Genomic DNA, 20,252 nt, shown 5'->3' on the forward strand with positions numbered 1-20,252 from the left:
CTTATTAATTTTTAATGGAAAATGGCTGCGTTTCTTTACCAAACCGCAGGAGCTGGGAGGTGAAAGAAAGAAAAGGCGGTTTTGGCGTTTCTGGTCGAAGTAGTTCGATGCGGAGACCGCTCGCTAGCGAAGCAGACGTCCTGTGATTTGAGAAGAAGTGGGGAAAATGGAGCGACTCACGCTTTGAGGGATGAAAGATCATTTTTCTCCTTAACCCTTAATGCTCCGAGATCTGCTAACAATCGAGGTACAGTAACCTTCTGCAAGGAGGAGGAGGAACGGAACGATTCAGTATCATAAATGGCACGTAAATTCAACCCTTCGTGTTACTGTCATGGTTTAATTTTTTTTAACTGTAAATATATGGAATACTGGGCCAGAAGGCTTGAATCCAGCTGTTGGTGTCGGACGTCACCGGAGGGTTTTATTGTGTCTGAACACAAAGATGCGGAATCCATGTGCATGTGTTTGTGAATGGAAACACTAAAGATGGTGTGTTTGTGGTGGTAGTAAAACATCCCACCCCCTGGCTTATAGACTCCTCGCTATTTAATGACTCAAAATTATCTTTATATATTACTCTTGGCACATTAAAGTTGCTCAAAGGCACTGCGGCAGTGGCATTACAATAAGGGTTGTTTGGTTTAAAAGGAACATGGACCGCCTTGTCATCACAGTGATTTAAAAGGACAGCCCCCTTTAAAACTGAATCATTTTAAAGTCAAATTAACTACAATCTTGAGTTTTTACATTTATAAATATATTTTCGGACAATAAAACACAAGATTAGAGGAAAAGGTTTCAGAGGTTGCGCAGCTTTATCGTCAAAATGTAAGTGATGTTTGCTGAAATTCTTGGAAAGATTTGAGATGTTATCACTTTTGACATTTTAACTTTTTCTATGCAGACCTGTTGCAGAGTGCTCCCAGAACAGCCTCTGTTTGGAGAGGGAGTTTGCATCTGACAGGACCGATGAGCTAACGGCTAGTTAGAGCACAGCCAGGGCAAAAGTAGATTGAATCTGTTTTCAAGGTGTGGTTGACTGAAAAATGTTTTTTTTTTCTGATAAATGGTCACTGAGTTTTTCATGCAGGCTGAACATGAAAGTAGTTAATCACTTATCTTCTCAATTAGCTTCTGATAGAAAATAGGCAGTGAAATGCTAGGATTTGAAAATCCTCAGATCTACATCAGACTATGAATTAGCATGTATTGACTCATCAATCTTGACTCACGACAGGGAAGGCTGTTGTTTTAACATCGGAGCAAGAGGCAGACTTCTCGAATAGTTTAAGCTACACAGGAAAGATTTCCTGTGTTTTAAAAAAAGAACCAAAAATGGAATTAGTTTAAGCTAGCCATTAGCGTTGGCCACTTCATGGCAGAAGCTCCTGCAGGCTTGTGTTATTTGTTGAGATAAAACATCCATTTTGCATTACAGTAGAAGAATCACGTTGCTGTTAACCAAGCGAGATGTCCAAATATAAAAAAAAAAAAGACTCCAAATTTTCTTGAAGCTCAAATGTGATGTTCATTTTTAAAACCTCCACAACATAGTTACTTCTCTGGGATCTGTTTTATGATGGCTGTTACGGCCAGTGCAGTAGGCAGCGCACAGGCAGCATCAAACTTTGCTGGGCTCTGTCAAGCCATTAGCTCATCAATATCCCATTGGAAAGATGTCTTCTATTAGTAAAATTGCAATTATTTACAACCTGTGCACAGACACCGTTAGAAAAAAATAAAATGAAGCGATAATTTAACGTAAAACATGTTTGCTCTAATGTTTTATCATTAAATAGATATCAAATTAGTCTTTAAGGTGGATTTGCTGGTGTTTTGCATCATCTGAATGCTTATCTACTGACCAGACATCAGTGACTCTGAACTGTTTTTTATCCCCCCCCCCCCCCCCCAGCAAAAGATGATGCGCCAGGTGACAAGCAGCGATTTCTGCATAAATAGCAGGCCATCTTGCCTCGCAGAGGATGGCCACGACCCCACCTCTCATTTTGAACTGTGCACATCCCAGCCCAACAAGTTCTACCCTCCTCCCCCTCCAACGTCCCTCCAGATGACATTGGCCCCCATGACCTTACCCACCCAGAGCCACAAGCCCATAGTGTGCCACAGACAGGACGTTCTTGTGGGTGACCCGCGCTCACCTGGGAAAATAACGGTCCTGAAAGGAGCCGAGCAACCTCCAGATGACGCCAAGAAGAAGAGCAAAGGGGTCGGGAAGACGGGCAGACGCGGGAGGCCGTTGGGAACCACCAAGCTAGCTGGATATAGAACCAGCACCGGACGACCCCTCGGCACAACTAGAGCTGCTGGGTTTAAAACCAGTCCGGGAAGGCCGCTGGGTACAACCAGAGCTGCTGGGTATAAGGTCAGCCCTGGACGACCTCCGGGCAGCATTAAAGGTCTATCTCGCCTCAACAAACTAGCTTATAGTAGCACCTGCAGTGGAGCAGCCTTCCCCTACCCACTGCCACACAAAGAAATCCTCTGTGAACCTTCCTGCAAAGAGAAGCCAGCTAACGAGCCAAGGCTCTGCACTGATTCTTCTTCTCCCTGAACTGCTTGAACATTTGACACACGTATAGGTTTCCTGCTTCGCGCTGGGGCGGCCGTCGCGTTTCCCGCTGTGCTGTGAGGCTGAGTGAGAAGAAGCTTTTAAAATATTAGTGTTGTTATGTGTATGCCTGTCATCTAATATACTTCTCATTAGTTTCCTAATGCCTCCACTGTAGAGCGTAAACAGTCACAAATCAGCTGTTCACGGAGCACGAAGCTTCAGCCCAACGGCTCCTAGTTCAACTTCCTACATGTAGCATTTAAAAGCAAAAGTTGCATCAGCACAATACAAATGAGCTCATGTGTTAGCATCATCACCTGTATCATTACGGTTTAAACAAGCAGCTGTCTCTGCGATCTGGTGTCTGCTGAAAAAAGATGAGCAGCATCTCGACATGCTCTCGGTAACCAAACCAGTTTTACTCGGTTTTCCACCAGATGCAAAAGTGGCGCGTAATATAATTGATTCATTTTTACCTGCAGTCTCAGCGGCCTGTCCCTGACTACCTGGAGCGTTTCAGACATGCAGCAAATGTGTTCCTTACAGCCGGGCCGCTTCGCAATAGCCAAGTGCGCTAGAACGTTCTTGTGTACTTTTTAAGTATGTTTTTGGCAAGTACAGCAGAACATCTAGCCTAGTGAACTAGACCAAATTCTTGCTTTGCAAAGTTTGGTCTAGACATGCTCCATTGGAACCTCAGCAGCTCCTACCAGGACTCTGGCTAGCCAATCACAACTCTCTAGAGGGGTTTCAAACACATAAAGAGCTGTGATTGGTCCATAATGGTGGGCCAATCATAGTGCTCTATCTGCTTAGTGAACAAATCACAGAGCTTTATCCGCTTTGTGGGCCAATCAGGGCACTCTATATGCCTGGTGGGTGGGATGATGCAACAGAGTGAAACAAGAGTATGTCACATTCATTATCCAGTGGAATGCGGAGATCATTTGAAAGACAACGGTAGAACCCGCCCCACAACCGAGAGCCGTCAATGGAGCATGGCCAGACTAAATAATACATTTATTTAGTCTGGCTTGCCAGGCTACAGAACATCTATTCTACTGAGTAAGGGAAGATGAGGATGGCATTTGGAGCAGAATCATACTTCGTAACCTCTTGGCAACAAGGGCTGTCTTATGCTACCGTTAAAGAAAACAACCTGAAATTTAAATAAAGTCTATTTTGTCCCTTAAATAACCAAATAACAGTTATATTAAATTTGTATAATATCAGGTCAACGTTTTAATCAAAGTAGCTAAAATACCAGCATTTTATGCAGGTAAATGAAAATAACATTTTTCATCAAAACATTTAAGTGTTTGTTTATTTCTGACTCTTCACGATGCCTTGGAATGCTAATTAGCCAACCACTATCAAAATAAAAGCAGAGTTGCCATAAACAGCTGTTTCAATGAACTGCGAGAGATGGTCAAAAGCGGACCAAATACAAATAATATGTAATTGTTATTTAACAGACAGACTTTTATTTTTATGTCAGTTTTTATTTATTATTTGGCCATTTTTTTTAGCAACAAAGTTCTGTTCAAAAGGATGCCCTCGTCCTCCCATACTCGGTAGAATGGACTTTCTGGCGTACTTACCAAGAGCGGACTTGTCAAGTACACTAGAGCATACTAGCGTACTTGGGTATTGAGAAGCGGCCCATGTCTCGGTTGCCATAGTTACCTTGGATTGCCACTTATCAGTTGGCTTGTTTTTATGCAGAATATTTATAAATAATAATATTTATAAAGTGTTTTGATCTAGAGTTGGGCAATAAATCGAAAATTTATCGCTATCCTAGTTTCTGACTCTGATCGAGATAATTTTTCCAATGTCAATAAATTTGATGATTAGAAAAATGAAAGATGTGTGTATGTTGACAACGCTCATGTCTCTTTAAGAAGCTGTACCACCATGAGTCACGTAAAAATGGGACTCAACGTAATACACTTGACAGCCCCATCTAGTGGACAACTTTTATTTCTGCGCATACCTGTAGTTATCGTCCATTAATCGTTATCGAGGTAAAATCCTCAATATATCGTGATATTGATTTTGGGCCATATTGCCCAGCCCTACATCGATCATTCACGGCAGAACGTGGGCGTGTAGGAGGCGGGATATGATCCATGGACACCTGAGCACATTTCTAGGACTGGTTTAGATTTATGAAGCAGGAACTGTGTGAAGCTTCGTGTAAGCGGAGCTTTTAAAGTTGGAAAATTAGTTTGCAAAAAATGTTTTTTTTTTTTAAATATGGCTGAGTTTACGTAAACTTTTAGTAAGGATTCTACACTTGGGGGATGCGTGTCTGTGCGCCCGGTGGATACAAACTGACTATAAGGATAGTTGTTGGCAGACATTACGTACCGCTTATGTTTCCGGTGGAAAGCCCTAAAAACACGACTTCTTTAGTAGTCGTCTTCTATTTTCTAGATTCTACTTACAAAAAGATTTTATTATTATTATTATTATTATTTATTATTGTTGTTATCTTTTGCATGCAGATGTCATAACTCAGTTTACAGGCTTATTTATAGTTTTTCTTTGTTTTTTTTTCCTGTTTTATTACATAAGTATAAATTAAATAAAAACACAAACGTTCTGTTTCCCCTGAGCTTCTCCCATCACCTTGTTTGTTCATTAGTCGGCCCAGGAGAGCTGAAAATGCAGACGAACGAGGTTTATTCCCACTGCAAGATCTTCCCGAGACTCATCTTAGGTTTTCCAAATATAACTTAAGTTTTATTGCTTAGTGATTGCATACATGGATGCTCAGCGCAGATTCGTTTTTTCAGCTACTTTTTGTTGGATGCAGTCCGAAGATTTTTGATATCCCTATAGATTTCCAGTTTGTACATTTTATAAGGCTCTGCTTTTCTACACGTCACCTAAAAATAACAAGTGATCAATTTCAACCTCATTAGATGAATAATTGCATTTTTTACATCTCCAACTTACAGAAACACGTGGTGCAAACTGGACTGTCTCAATGGTTAATGAGGAAGAAAGGGACACTTTATTTCATTGTCTTGTTGTTTATTTCCCTAAAACATCCTCACAATTTTGGATTTGAGGATAAAATGTAAAGAAATGGTGAAATATTGACCACATGAAGCTGTATTTTATTCATTGTAAGCTGATATTTTAACAAAAATGTCACGAAACAATTTATTTTTTAATATTTCATAGCATGTTACACTGTAAATATAGTGAGACCATGTAATCAAAGACTTTTAAAGTCAAATTTGGCCTTTTTTCTTCCATGTTGAGTTGTATTATTTATAAAGAGGTCAAACAACTTCAGTAAGCAAATTAGTTTGAATTCTCTGCTAACATAGTTATAAACTGAAATTTGGTGCAATAAAATGTTGTGTTTTACTGTAATTAACTTTTTATTATTGCTGTGATTTTAAAGCTCCACCCAGTACCTTTTGGGTGATTCGTGCCGTGTGGATGAAACGTCTCACAAAGTTTTTCACTCTTCTTCACCAAAGAATGCCGCTTGTCTGCAGACATTTGTTCCTTTTGTCAGAGCGACGAGAGCAAACTAAACACGTTCGACTCTACCCTTCAAGTCGCATCGGTCGGTCAAATAGTAAAATAAAACAAAACCGATATTAACAATTTAATTTAGTGTTTAATCCACATGTTATTCTGCTTCCAACATATCCTTTTGTAGTATTTTTTGGTAACCGTGGTTTACTGAATTCTTAAACTGTGTCGGAACAATTCAAAAGGTTTTAACCCCTGGTGTAAATGTGCTTGTGCGACGCACTATTAGCCAGGTAGCTTTTGTTTACAGAAACCTCATATGACAGAAAAACAGAACCTTAAAAAGATGTCTCGCAGCTTATTCAGACACAAAATCGACACTTGTAGCATCGCTCCACCTTCTGTTACGTCTCTTCACCCTAAAGGTTGTTTTCTACAGTTAAATTATCACATCAATCTGTTTATTCTAGAATAAATAGAAATAAATTCATGCACTGTAACGTTTTACTTCTTTTGACAAGAAAGCAAGTAAACAATAGTTTTCTTGTATTTAATAACTCCACAGCAAGCAAACGTAGCTGGTTTGTTTGATTTTTGTGTTTTAAAGGTAAATAGTGCAGTTCTATACACGATTTATTAAAAGGATCTTTGTGTGGATGTTATGTTGTGAAAGCTAACCTCACATATATATTTGATTTGTTCAGCATTTGGAAAGAAAAGTCTTTTTTTCAGCTTCTCTGGATAGTTTAGAAAAAATTGGCTCAGTCTAAATTATAATATAAATATATTTAAATGGTTTGTGTTATCTTTTGGACACGGACATGAGGGAATCATTGACATTCTTTACAGTAAAGGTTATTTAAGTCAAAATATAAAAAAGTCTTAAGAAGCGTACATGTATAGATGCTGAACATATGCTGTCCCATCATAACGATGCCTACACGAGACGTTAGATTTTGCCTCTATTAATAATTCATACTAAATGTCTAAAGTAAAGCTAGGATTAAAGCTTTACTGTACATTTTAATCTATTTTATTCACTAAATTTTGTAATGAAACAATAATTAGAATGTATTTTGCAGAAGGAATCCATTTGCAAGAAGAATGTAAGAAATGAAAATGAACATTATGAGGGTCACAGTTAATATCAGTGTTATGATTTTTAGATATTCTGTTGTTTATTCTCTCACCCTTCAGCGTCACCTCACATCTGTGTTTTTAAGAAGCTCTAATGTCTAGTTATTCCAGGAGTGTGACTGATGAAGCCTGTTTAGCTTTGGACACGTCCCATTTTATTCCTGCATGATTGTTGTGAAATGTGAAGAATTGTGTAATAAATCTTTAAAATTAAGGTTGTGTTTTGAATTAATTGTGCTTTCATGAATGAACTGCTTCAGTTTAGGATCAGGATAAAAATCCCGTTTTAGGAAGCGATGACCATGAAAGTTAGGATTTCTAATGAAATTGAGATGCATGAACACATTAGAATCATTAAATCATCATCAACATAATTAAAAATAAAACATTTGACAAACCCTTCAAAAGCTATAGATCAGAATTTTTTTCAAGCGTTTCTGAAAAACTTTAATTCAAATGTATGATTTATTGTAATCCTCGGTCTAGATAAGCAATGAGCATGCACCAAGACATTTATTTGACATTTTAGGTGCATGTTTAAATATATGAAGAATAATTAATTTTAGGCCACAAAACAACGAAGAAGACATTTTAGCCTCTTTACCTCAGTAAAACGCCTAATCCTTGTTTTTGTCTTTCTGGGAATATTAATATGATTGAGGAGTAGAGGATGAGGAAACTACATTTAATTAAGTTACAACACAGTAATTATAATAGAAAAGCTTCCTTAAAATTCTTTCAAAATAAAATGCATTTTGGAGGTACGGACACTTCTTCTGTCACTGTTGCCCCTTTAAATCTATTAGGTTATTTTAATTATTAGTTAAACACCAAAGAAATAAAAACACATCTTATAAATACACAGACATTCATAGACATTGAATTAAAAGAAAAGGTCCCACATTTTTGTTTTGAACAGAAAAACGATGTATATTTATAAGCTACTTAAATTTAAAAAAAAAAACACAGAAAACAGCCAGTAACAAAAAGAAATGCAGTTCTTTTTACTGTTTTTTAAATATAATTTAACTTGTATTTGACTTATTTCTAACCTGCTGTTTGACTTGATGAAACCAGGAGAATTCCATCCTTTATTGTCTGGCTTTCTTGTGTAAGGGGTTTTCCGCCCTCTGACGGACATAAGTAGTTACTACAGCTTCCTAAAATTAAACTAAACTTTGAATAATACTTGTACATTCTTAAGGTTTCTAAATTAGCACTAATAACCTACTTAGTCTAGATAACGGGAAAGCCAGAAACTGGCAGAAACTGGTCAATTGGTCCGAGGATGATCTTTTAATTTGAAGTGCGTTTTGGGAGAGCCATACACCGGAAGCTAAACTTACCCGTGTGTCACTAATCACACTCCGTCAGCGCTTCAATAATTCGTTCCGAGGCGATAGCCTCATAGCTCATCATTGCGTATTTTGTTTGTTTGTGTTATAAAATATGTTCGGAAACAGGAATACATTTCTTTTATTGCTTAATTTATTATTTATTTTGTGTAAATTTACCGTGTGGAGTTCGTCGTCTGTGACGGCAGAAGGTAGGAAACTGTTAGCTAGTCAAACAGTAAGCTAGTGATGCTGCTGTTTAGACAAACTTGATGTTACCTTATTTTGTATCATATTTCACTCCATGGTTTTGTTTTCACCAGTCTTTTGTTATATACTATTTAATAATCAAATTAAAATCAAAGCGTCCACAAAAGGTTTATCAAATACCTTTTGTCCAAGAAAACAACAAATATGCGTTTTAGAAAACTAGCATCACGAGCAACAGTCTAAGCTGCATTTATTGAGCTCTGTTAAAATATGTACTGCATTTTATCTACACTTATTGATAAAAAGAAAAATTTAATTAGCTAAAGTATCATTTAAACAATGGTATGCATCTCTTTTCAGAAAACGATGAGCCACCATCAGAGGGCTTGGCATCTGACTTGAAGAACGACCCAACATTTGTGGAGTCAGAGGATTTCGACTCGCTGCCAAAGAGACAGTTTAAGACAGCTGAAATGGCAGATGCCGTGATGGGGACAGAAATCCCGATCGATCCATCTGACATTGAATCTCTGATTCCCAAGAATGTGAAAGAGTTCCAGGCTGGCTTCTCCCCACCTTGTGATGAGAGCAGTGGTCAGTGTGGCTCGCCACCTCCGGTTGCTGCTGCTGCTGATGAAGAGTGGATGGAAGAGTGGGAATCCGAATCACTGCAACAGGTTCACCACTGAACTACATTAGTTAGATGTGGCACAGTTGAAAATATCAAAGCTTTAGAATATGAAGGGAATTTAAAGAACAAATTGCAAGTTAGAGACTCCCATGAACCAGTGTTTAGAGAAACATAATAGAAACTCATTAAAAAAAATTTAACACATACATAAATTATTTAGGCTTTTAGGCTGGATCCAACCCAGACACCAGCGAGCCAGTCCAGCTGGTATTTTTAAAAGCTGCACATGATCTTTTCCTGGTGGTCCGCAGCGGTTCTGATCTGGTTCCGACCCAGAAACCAGCTCCACTGGCTCGCTGAGCCACGGCGGTCAATTCTGACCTGGTTCTGAGGGTTCCAGAAATCCGCATTTAATCTTTTAAACCCCGCCACGGGTCTCCGGAGCTCAGCACGGTCCCGTCTTTTCAGCCGTACAAAACGCACTCGGGCACGGAGATAGAGGCATTGTTTCTCTTGTTTGGAAACCCGTGGACTTGATGTCCGGACAAGCTGGAGTTGGTACAGCCTTCACAAACTATAGTTTATCAAAATGAACACAGCCCAACAGTAGTAAACACACACACACTTGACTCACGACCTCTACCCTAAAACTACCCACTCTCCACACTGAGCTGAGGCAACGCCTAGCTTCTAACTCCCTTTGGTTACGTCAGAGGTTCAGATTTAGAAAAAGAGCCTTTTGAGAAGCTTTGCTGAAAAATGACACTTTTTACTAGAAAAATTGCTGTTATGTATTTTAAAATGAAATATCCACAATAAGCATTTCAAATAGTATTTTTTGAACAGCATTTTATATGAATTAGGAAAAAAAATTACCTTCACTTTGCTCTTTAATATCAGTTTATGTCATGGTTAAATGCTTAACTAATCATTTTTACATAACATTAGTTGCAACAGTAAATGAAGTTCTCATGATTTTGTATTTACCTGCAGGTCAGTCTTGAGATGGTGCCTGCAGACACGCCACCAGAAGAGCAGAACACCACAGAGACAGCCAAAACCTATAAAGTGACCTGTGATAGGAGAAACACCACAGGGATGGAGAACTTCACCGTTCAGGTTCTCAACGCTTCACAGGTAGCAAATGTTTAGCTTATTCTCCTACCAGAATTATAAAACGTTGGTCATCACGACTCAAGTATTATTCCATGTAATGTTAAAGAGCAGACAGAGGGTTTATTGAACATGTTCTTCCCACGTCCTTCAGGATCTGATGGAGTACCTTAATGCTAACAGCACAGAGTGCTCTGTGGTGCTGTTCTTCACCGCCTGGTGTCGGTTCTCAGCCAACCTTGCTCCTCACTTCAATGCTCTGCCTCGTGTTTTTCCCAGCATGCATTTCCTGGCACTAGATGCCTCACAGCACAGCAGGTGAATACAAACCGTGCTCCTGTGGTAACATGTGTTAGCTTACTTACTGCTAATGTCACATTGAGGCACCTTAACTTAGCATTTTTACACATTTTCTCTTTGTGGTTTCAGTTAATCTAACATGTTTTCTGAAAGAAATGCAGCTGATTACTCAGATGATGCATGAACTAGACACAGATTTGAGTTAAAAATACAAGATAGAACTTTCATGTATTTGAAAATTGTAACCAAAGGTGATTATTTAAAATCTGATCACCATGACTTAAATATATGGCTTTAAGAATTGTCATGTTTCCTCCACCAGCCTCTCCACCAGGTTTGGGACGGTGGCAGTCCCAAACATTCTGCTGTTCCAGGGGGCCAAGCCCATGGCTCGCTTCAACCACACCGACAGGACTCTGGAGATGCTCACTTCCTTCATTGCCAATCAGACAGGTAGACATACAACAGAAACCGAATGAAACAATGCAGTTTAGCTATTTCACTCATTTTAATTGACTGGCAGACTCTCTCTCTTTTTTTTTTAAGGATTTGAAGTAGAGCCCAACAGAAATCTGACAGATGCAGATTATGCTGGGCCTCTGCCCAGTGTCCCAGTAAAGGGCATTGACTGGCTGTTAGTCTTCTCTCACCTCTTTATCACTGGATTCACAGTCTACGCCATTCTGCGAGCAGACAGCATCCGCTGGCTCATTCCTGGACAGGAGCATGAGCACCAAGACTGAAAACAAGAAAAGTCAGAGAGAATGTGAACTTTATTTTTGAAATGTTGAATGTGTCCAATTTCGTAGAGTTTTATGTGTTTAAAACAAAATAAAATATTTGAAATGTTGTGATTTATATTTTAAAAACATGCTTTAGAGCACATTTATTGGGTTTTGGTTGGAGAAGTCAGAACCATGTGCTTGCTTTTTTCCCTGATAGGCAAATAATCCTACAGTTCAGAAGCACACACTTGTTTAATGAATTGCCAGCTAGGGACATATCTACTGGGGTGGCATAGGGTGAAAATGGCCACCCTAAAAAAGCCTTGCTACCATGTTAAGGAAGCAACTGCAAAATAAAAAGTACATAAAATTATCATTTTTACCTACAGCATTAAATGAGTTTGGTGTTAAAAAGTTGTAGTTTTCATATATTTTAATTAAAAAGTTTACAAAATATATTGACTGGAGTCAAATTTTGCCCCCAAAATGAGTAATTTCTAGGTTTAGTTATAAATCTTCATCTTGGAAGAAAATTTCCAGTTTTATGAAAGTCTAAATCGGAAGTAATATTCAGCGATGTTCATGTTTAATTTTTCATTATCTGCAGACTTTTCAACTTTTTTGTGCAAACATACATTCTTGGAATGGTAAATGGCCTGTATTTGTACAGTGCCTTCGTAGGGTTCCACAACCCCCCAAGGCGCTCTACAATGTGATCAGTCGGTGGGGATGAGCTACAATGTAGCCACAGCGGTCCTGGGGCGCACTGACAAAGGTGAGGCCTGCCGAATACTGGTGCCACCGGTCCCTCCGACCACCACTAGCAGGCAAGGCGGTGTCTTGCCCAAGGATACAACAGCAGCATTTTCTGATCGGGGCTGGGATCGAACATGTAACCTTCCGATTACCGGACAACCTGCTTTACCTCCTGGACTACTGCTGTCCCAACCTGTTTTCTGGCAAAGCTCTTAACTTTAAATCTGAAACATTTAGCTTTTTTCGTCTTACTGCTTTTTGTGCGATTCCACTGCGTCTTTAAACACTCCATAGGTTAAAAAAATAAGTACATTTTCTGTCAGTGTTTTAGGGATTTTGTGCCTAAAACAAGCAATTTCCAAAAGTCCTGATTTATGATGTCACAAAAGGAGAAATTTTCATAAAACCCTGACCTCTAACCTTTCCAGGCTGGAGTAAAAGCTCTACTCAGAGCCCCTCCCGAATGTCGGAGCTTCTCAGCTCATAGCAGCCAATCGGGATGGGGACACACCGGCCGCGAAAATGGGGCCGCCTTCATTCGGCACCCTTGTTAAGCTATTCTATAGACCACATGGGCCGCCGAAGCGCAGCGAATCGCCTCGCGCCGGCGCTCCAGCCCACGCCGTGCAGCAATCATTTCGGCGTCTGCTCTATTTTTTTGCGAGCCGCGGGTGAATCGCGTCAATTCTGGCAGGAAGTCAAACCTAGACATAAGAGGCAGGTCGGTAAATTTAACAAAATAAAGCATTTCAAAATAAAATTCTGCAATAGTCAAATGTGTTTGTAATCAGACACTGCAGAAAAACCACACGAACACACACACACATCGAACTTGTGTGCGTGTGTGACCACGTGAAGGGGGTATGGTTTTGGGTGTCTTTTTTCCGGAGCAAACAGGACAGAGAGGCAGAAAGTCTGAGGCAAGCAGTTAAGATGGATGACTTTAAATGAATTATGGAAGTTGAGAAACACAAGGAGCTGTACGACCCCCGAAAACATGGTTATTTACGTACCCATTTCGGAAGAAACTGCTAGGATACAGCTGCAGAATTGGAGCGGGTTCCAAGAGATTCAACTGGCAGAAACAACTGGTTCGTACCATAGGTTCACACACACACACACACACACACACGTACAAACACTTAAACATAGAGGAAAAGAGCTGAGAAAAGGCAGAGAGGAAATGGAGGACACCAAGTGTTTAAAAGAAACTACAGCTGAGCCGAGGCGCGCCTCGACTGGGGCGCGTCTGATCTGAACTGAGGAGCGGCGAGCAGCGGCCGAATTTCGTGAGTGATTCGCTTCTCGGCGCTTCCGCGGCCGGTGTGTCCCCGGCATAAGTGTGGCCAGCTCCAGCTTGTTTTCTTAAATTGACAAGGCCCTGAAATGGCTCATTCTGGAAGGTACTGAAACTGTCAAGAATAAAACTGCTGAAATCGCTTCATGGAGAGTAATTTAGTGCAAACAACTTCATGAACATGTTTTGTATTGACCATAAAACTATTATAACTTATTAAAAACTAACAACACATCCCCTTAAAGGATGGTTGTTCTTAAAAGACCCATTTTATAGCAAGATGTCAATTTCTTTAGATTCTGAAAACAACTCAGCATTGATGATTAAAGTTACAAAAGAATTTTTCCTGTTCCTGTGGACAACATGATTTAAACATTTTGACACACCTGAGCTAACAGGGTTTAATTGTTGGTGTTTTATTTTATACCTGGCCTCATAAGGATTTGGGGTCATACAGTATTTGCAGACCATATTCTGAGCAGTAGGTCATTTAGTCCCTTTGTGCAGAGTGTGAAGAATAATGATGAGAATCCTTCAACCGTTGCATTATGAGTTTTAAAATCAGGACTGAATAAAGTAGTTCCACAGACTTGTTTGTGTGCAGGGTTCAAGTACGTGTTGTTCTTTTGTAGCTGAAACATGTGCATGTCAGGCCGCGCTCTCTCAATTGCTTCCAGATTTTTCTCTTCTACGTCTCTCCCTGTTTTCTTTCATCTCGCCATCAGACTCTCCCTCTTTGCCCTTGCCTCCCCCTCCTGCTGCATCCTGTGAGTCGCCAACGTTTGACTCAACAATCATATGTCTGTTTGGGTATCTGCTGCTCCTGCTGAGATGAAATTCCACGTCTTAAATTCTTCAACAGAATCCTCTGTTAAACATCCATCTGCAGTTCGTACGGGTGCTTTTCTGCTGCATCCACAGTCTCCCGTGCCCCCCTGTGGCCCTTGTGTCCCTTCAAGGCCTCCTAACTCACACACACGCACACACACTCACTTCTACACATGGTTTTGATAACAAGTGCAGAGGAATGGAGCAAGTGAGTGAGGAAGGGAAACCGTAAAAGAAAAACACAGAGGGTCACTCTTGCCAGTAAGTTTTACAACAGAGCCGTGACTCTTTTCTCAGGAATCTGTTTCTCCCTGTTGCACAACTGCCTGGAAATAATGGAATGATGAGGGTGGAGTTATCCCCTCTCTCTTCTTCCCTCACTAAACTCACCCCCTCTCCAGCTCCCGCTCCGACTGCTGCGGCTGAAACGGGATGCATTTAGGTTTTTGTGTCACTTTTTCCAACTTTTTGGGATGTTTTGGGAGACGAAGCGACAAGGAGAAGAGGGGAGTGTCAGAGCACAGCCGGGCTGTTTTGATTTTTTTTTTCTTGTTGTTATGGGAGATGGAAGAAGGGGGTGGGGCCATGTGGAGAGGGTTTTATAAAAGTCCTGAACTTGAACTCCAAAGAGCCTGGTCATCCCATGGCCCGGACTCAGACTAGACACTGACATCTGACTTGGGCTGCATCTACCAGGGATAATCCATGATTTCAGCATGTTGGGATCTGTTTACCCAGCCTTCAACTTTGGATTCATTCACATTTAGCAGCAACAGAACTTCACTTTTATTTACATTTAAAGTTTTGCTTGAAAAAGAGAGGAGCTGGAGAAATTTTTACAATTTTTTAAATTTATCTTTCTCTTTCTGTGGCTGCTGCTGCTGTGTTCTAACAGGAATTATTTTAGCCCAGTGTCAGGTGGAGATTTACCAGGCCTCTGCGCTTGTTTCTGTGGTTTTACTGGGAACAGCGGTGCCCGCGTTGGTAAGAGCAAAGGAGGGGAAAACGTCATGCAGCAAAGAGCTGGTGCTCAGTTCTGCTGTGCGTCTGGCACATGCAGCGTATGTTTTCAAACGGAAGAACAAGTGGGGTTTCGTTTCTGTTTAAAGAGTAGAAAAGGTGAGAGAAGTTGAGTGTTTATGCCTCTGTGTGTGTGTGTGTGTGAGCACGTGTGGGTGTGTTTTTGCAGTTATTTTCCTCCACATGGATGAAATGTAGTCATTTGTTTTTACCCTCACACTGTCATACTTTTGATGATCCTCTACTTTGTGGTTTTCTTGTTTTTGTGGACAGTGTGTGCTTCTGCCTGCAGCCTGAACACACTTGAACACACTCAGATTGTTTGATTTCTACCTATTTATCAGCTATGTGTTACAAATCAGGAATGTTTCGCATTTCTTCATTTAGCAGCTGCAGACCATCCACAGTAGAGTTGATTTATTTGTGGGTTGTTTTCAGTTTAAGCTGGAGTGTGTCTGATTGAAATGATCACATGAATGCAGAAGTGTTTCTGTGTAACAGAGCACGCACAAAGGTGAATTAAGGACACAGGGAGCAGGCCGTTTTTGGTTACGGCAGCGGCCATCGAGTCCGTCTCCTTCGTTGGTCTGTTTTTGAGGTTATGGATGGGCCCTGGCGAGGAGAGCTGTGGTTTGGCTGTCCTCTGTAAGTGCTGCCTGACACTACAGGGGTAAATATTAGTCACTGTGCCTGTGGACAAGCGCTGCGGTGGAAGGAAGAAAGCTGTGATGCGCAAGAGCCAACAGGAAAGAAAAAAGAAAAAGAATGCTGTTGTGCAATCTTGTTTGGAGGACTGGAAATGGGACAATACTTCCATCAAAAGTCATTTTTTATGGTTCAGTATTTTATTAGAGGGATAATTTGCAAATATTGTTAAAATAAAAACAAAAAATTTACAAAAATCTGCACCTTACATGACTTCGAGTGTAATTTGTATTCTTTTTGAGCGTCTGATTGTCTAATTTTTAAAACTGTTTTCCCATTATTTAAGTTATTCATTAATTGCTATCCAACTTGCAGAAATTGATGTGTGTTGTTCAAGTGTGTTTGAAGTAACGAGATGCTATTGTAATGAATCCCCTTACTAAACATTTCTTAAATGTGTTAGAATTGAACAGGATTTACGGGTAATGAAGCACTCCTCCACCCTGAACAGTAAGAGTTTATGTGCTGCTGCTCATCCATCAGCACGTGAGCTTTTACAGTGCAGGGAGGTGGAGAACAAACAACTCCTTCTTTCTCTTCTTTTAAAATGCTCTCCTTTTTAAAACACAAACACGGTAAATGTTAGAGTTTATCTCTCAGATTTACTTTTTAAATCTTTTTTTAAATTGTTTTAATGTTTTGAACCTGTCAAAACTTTGTTAAGTGAACGTTTTTCCTTTTGTCCAACAAATTGCAAGACAGTTGATCAGGTTTTCATGCTATTTTCTTTCTTGCTTTAAAACTTTTTGTCTACATTAAGTCTAGGGTTAGTAATTGTGTTTTAGTATTTCTAGGATTTGACAAAGTGGAGATGCTGAGAGGACACGACTTAAGCAGAAAACACTTTGCACTTTGGCAATTTTAATGATTTATTCAAAAAGACCAAACATTTATTATTAGGAAAATACACTTAGTAAAAAAAAAAAAAAAAAAAAAAAAACACGAAATCTGTTACATTTGCTTATCTGCCCACTAGATGGCAGACTAACTCCGGACACTGCAGAGTTGTGCTTGAAACAGCTCTGATATTGTGCTGCAAGCACACATTAAGAGTGTGTGTGTGAAGGTGTGTGTTATCCCACCTGTGCAGGACTCTGCCGAGGTCTGGACGCTACCCACTGGAATTTCCTAACTGTGCTACTTTGAAGTGAAGCTTCTCTTGTCTGATGAACAGAAAGTGGAGCTTACTAACTCATCTGTGCAGCTTGTAATGTTTGCATGTATCATTGTACTTCACTAATTAAACTTTATAAAGAAACTGAAAAGCAGCGTGTGCTCGTGCGTCATTTTGTGACTCTGAAACTGTTTCCTACAGCCAATAGATTCAGTTTGTTGCATATTAATTCAGACAAACATCAAAGAGAAACATTTTTACAAGTAGATGCAATTAGAAGTGATCTTTCCTTTGGTTTCCGGATGACACCTGCCCCTAACGACCATGGCTGTAGACTGTTACCATGGTGCTGTTGCTAGAGTAACAATCTAAAGCCACGGTCGCCATGGAGACAGCAAGGGTGGAGGTGGAACTGCAGTTGGCATGGTAACTGGAAGCTGCAGGAGCTCATTGGTTTGAGTGTGAACCTTACTCACTTGTGGGGTGCAGGACTCCCCCAATGCAAGCCCACACAGGCTTTCCTCTCTGTGTGGGAGAAAACACACACACACACACACACACACACACACACACACACACACACACACACACACACACACACACACACACACACACACACACACACACACACACACACACACGTGCTCGCACTGAAAGTGAGATCCAGCTATCAATTCAGCCATTTTAAAAGTACTGCGCACTTCCAGTATTCCCCTTTCCCCTCGTGTGCACATAGCCTGTTTCTACCGTGTCTGTTGCATTACCAGGCTTCAGTAGCCATGACTGTAGACTGTTACTGTGCTGTGATACTGTATAAGCAGTAAGCAGTCTAAAGCCAAGGTGCTGATGCTCTGGCAGGAGAGCAGAGAGGAGATGGCAAGAAGGAAGTAAATCTCCTCTGTGTGGAAATCTGCAGCAACACAAGGAAAGGAAGACTTTAAATTAGTGAAATGAAATCTAACGCAATTCACTTACATCAGACCAAGCTGCAATACGCTTTTATCCGTGTTCTTTTAGTTTCTGGTTCTTGTTTGTTTCCTAAACATCAAAACTGAATGGGAAAACGAATGTGCTCAGAGGATTTAGTCATCTTTGTAGCATGAAATGTTCAGCTAGTGTTTAACGGATAACCCAGAATCAGACTAATTTACTTCCTCGTTTATGTGGGAACATAATTATACAGCTGGCAAAACACAAAACAAAAACTCGACAGCAATGATTAATTTTACCTCATATGGATCTAATTTCTCTGCTGGTAGAGCTGTACACACTCTGTAACATTTATGATTGCTTTACTAACATTAAGTAAGATAAGTGACTGAATTTGCCAAAAGGTGAAAGTTCTTAAAATGTTGATTATGAAGTTTGGCTTCACTCGCAGCTCTTGAACACATGTGGCAAAATGAGGGCGTTGCGTTAGGTATAAATCGACATTATTGGCTTTTTAAAATAAGGAAATAAGCCATTTTAGCATAAGTGAGGCTTATTCTTCATTAATGAATCTCTTTCTGACTGGTTCGGTGTGATTTCCGTTTCAGCACCACCGCGTTTGGACAGAGACACAGACAAGAGCTGTCCGTGGTGCTGAACGGAACAGAACGGAAATTCACCACCTCGCAGGTTTAGCGAGTCTTCCATTCATCACGCATGTAACCGAACATCTGTCACAACTGGTTCTATAATTCCTCCTTGGCGATTCGAGCTGACGAGGTCCGTGACGTGTTCGACAGCCCCCGGGGGTACGCGCGTGTGACGACACTCCACGAGCACACCAATCGGCTCGCGCCTCATTTCTTCCACGGCTTATCAGAGCGCGTGGGCAGATAGTGGTCTGGCTTGGTTTCCATGGCACTGGGGGAAAAGTGAACTGAGTGCGCGTGCTGACTTTGATTCTTTTTCTAACATTTTTTGTAAAAGACTAAATCCAACAGCTCTTAAAAAATAACATGATCACGTGTCTAATCTGCAATAAACGATCATTTTAAAATGATTCACTTTCAAAATTAATCAATTTGAATAATTCAAATGATTGCCGTTATCAAAGCTCCGCCTTCTCTCCCCCTTCCTGTGTCGCCCATGCACGCGACTCTAACATTGCGCCTTCACAAGCTGACGATCACACCGCAGCGTGCGTGAGCGCAATGCCGTTAAAGGGGTTATATAGTAAGTGAGTGCGTCTCATCTGCAACGTGCGCAAGAGTGACGCAGATGTGACTTCACTGGCTGACGACGTCACAGAATTAGAACTGAAAAAAATGAGATGAAAGAAACGCCGACCGGAAGTGCACGAAGGGGAGTAAAAGGGGGAGGGGAAAGTAGATTGGATGGGGCCACACCGGAAGAAAGTGATGGCAGTCATGTCATCACTATCACCGGAAACCTCCCGGTGCCTCGAGAGAGAGAAAATGAGAGAGAGAGAGAGAGAGAGAGAGAGAGAGAGAGAGAGAGAGAGAGAGAGAGAGAGAGAGAGAGAGAGAGAGTTTCTAGAAGGAGAAGGAGTTGGCGAGGTGCAGTCCATCACCACCTCCTCCACACCAAATACCCCCCCACCCACCCCCCGTCTCTCGGACAAACCGAGTCACAATTTCGGTCCGCGCACATGTCCATGGCACAGCGGCATTTAAAAACCAGCATCTCACGGCTTAATTATGCAGCCAGATGAACCAAAAGTGACACATTTCATACATTAATGTTGACCCAGAAACAAACGAAATATAAAATGACTTGTTTTATTATTATTGTTATTATTAATAATATTATCAGATCTCTCCCTCCCCTCTGGCTCAGTGCTGGAGTGACATGAGTCACACTGCAGCAACTTCCAACCAGAGGCTCGAGAAGCCAATTCAATCAGAGTTAATGGGATTTAGATCATCCAATATACTAAAATCTAATATTATCTACATTTGTGTTCTGTAAAGTTCATCTAAATTTACTTGAACGAAGCAGAGATTTGGCTCACCTCCTGGAAAAGTTCCCCGAGCGGCTGCGTTTTGTCGCGCTTTT

At 40.6% G+C, this 20,252-nt stretch overlaps 2 protein-coding genes across 3 annotated transcripts; both read left to right on the forward strand.

The window, feature by feature from the left end:
- Positions 1 to 80: 80 nt before the first annotated feature.
- Positions 81 to 2,717, forward strand: c10h5orf24 (chromosome 10 C5orf24 homolog). The gene is made up of 2 exons (XM_015961500.3): positions 81 to 247; positions 1,919 to 2,717. The coding sequence occupies exons 1-2, from the start codon at positions 221 to 223 to the stop codon at positions 2,576 to 2,578; spliced, it is 687 nt and encodes a 228-aa protein (XP_015816986.1). The 5' UTR covers positions 81 to 220; the 3' UTR covers positions 2,579 to 2,717.
- A 5,843-nt stretch (positions 2,718 to 8,560) lies between these two features.
- txndc15 (thioredoxin domain containing 15) lies at positions 8,561 to 11,651 on the forward strand. 2 transcript variants are annotated; one of them, XM_070555842.1, is made up of 6 exons: positions 8,561 to 8,759; positions 9,118 to 9,434; positions 10,382 to 10,525; positions 10,656 to 10,819; positions 11,124 to 11,254; positions 11,325 to 11,494. In XM_070555842.1, exons 1-6 carry the CDS (start codon positions 8,663 to 8,665, stop codon positions 11,357 to 11,359), a joined length of 888 nt encoding a protein of 295 aa, XP_070411943.1. In that variant the 5' UTR covers positions 8,561 to 8,662; the 3' UTR covers positions 11,360 to 11,494. The 2 variants fall into 2 exon arrangements, with proteins under 2 accessions (XP_070411943.1, XP_015816987.3); XM_015961501.3 differs by having other exon boundaries at positions 8,562 to 8,759; positions 11,348 to 11,651.
- Positions 11,652 to 20,252: the final 8,601 nt, after the last annotated feature.

This window comes from Nothobranchius furzeri, chromosome 10, assembly GCF_043380555.1.
Source record: "Nothobranchius furzeri strain GRZ-AD chromosome 10, NfurGRZ-RIMD1, whole genome shotgun sequence".
In the NCBI taxonomy this organism is placed as follows: Eukaryota; Metazoa; Chordata; class Actinopteri; order Cyprinodontiformes; family Nothobranchiidae; genus Nothobranchius; species Nothobranchius furzeri.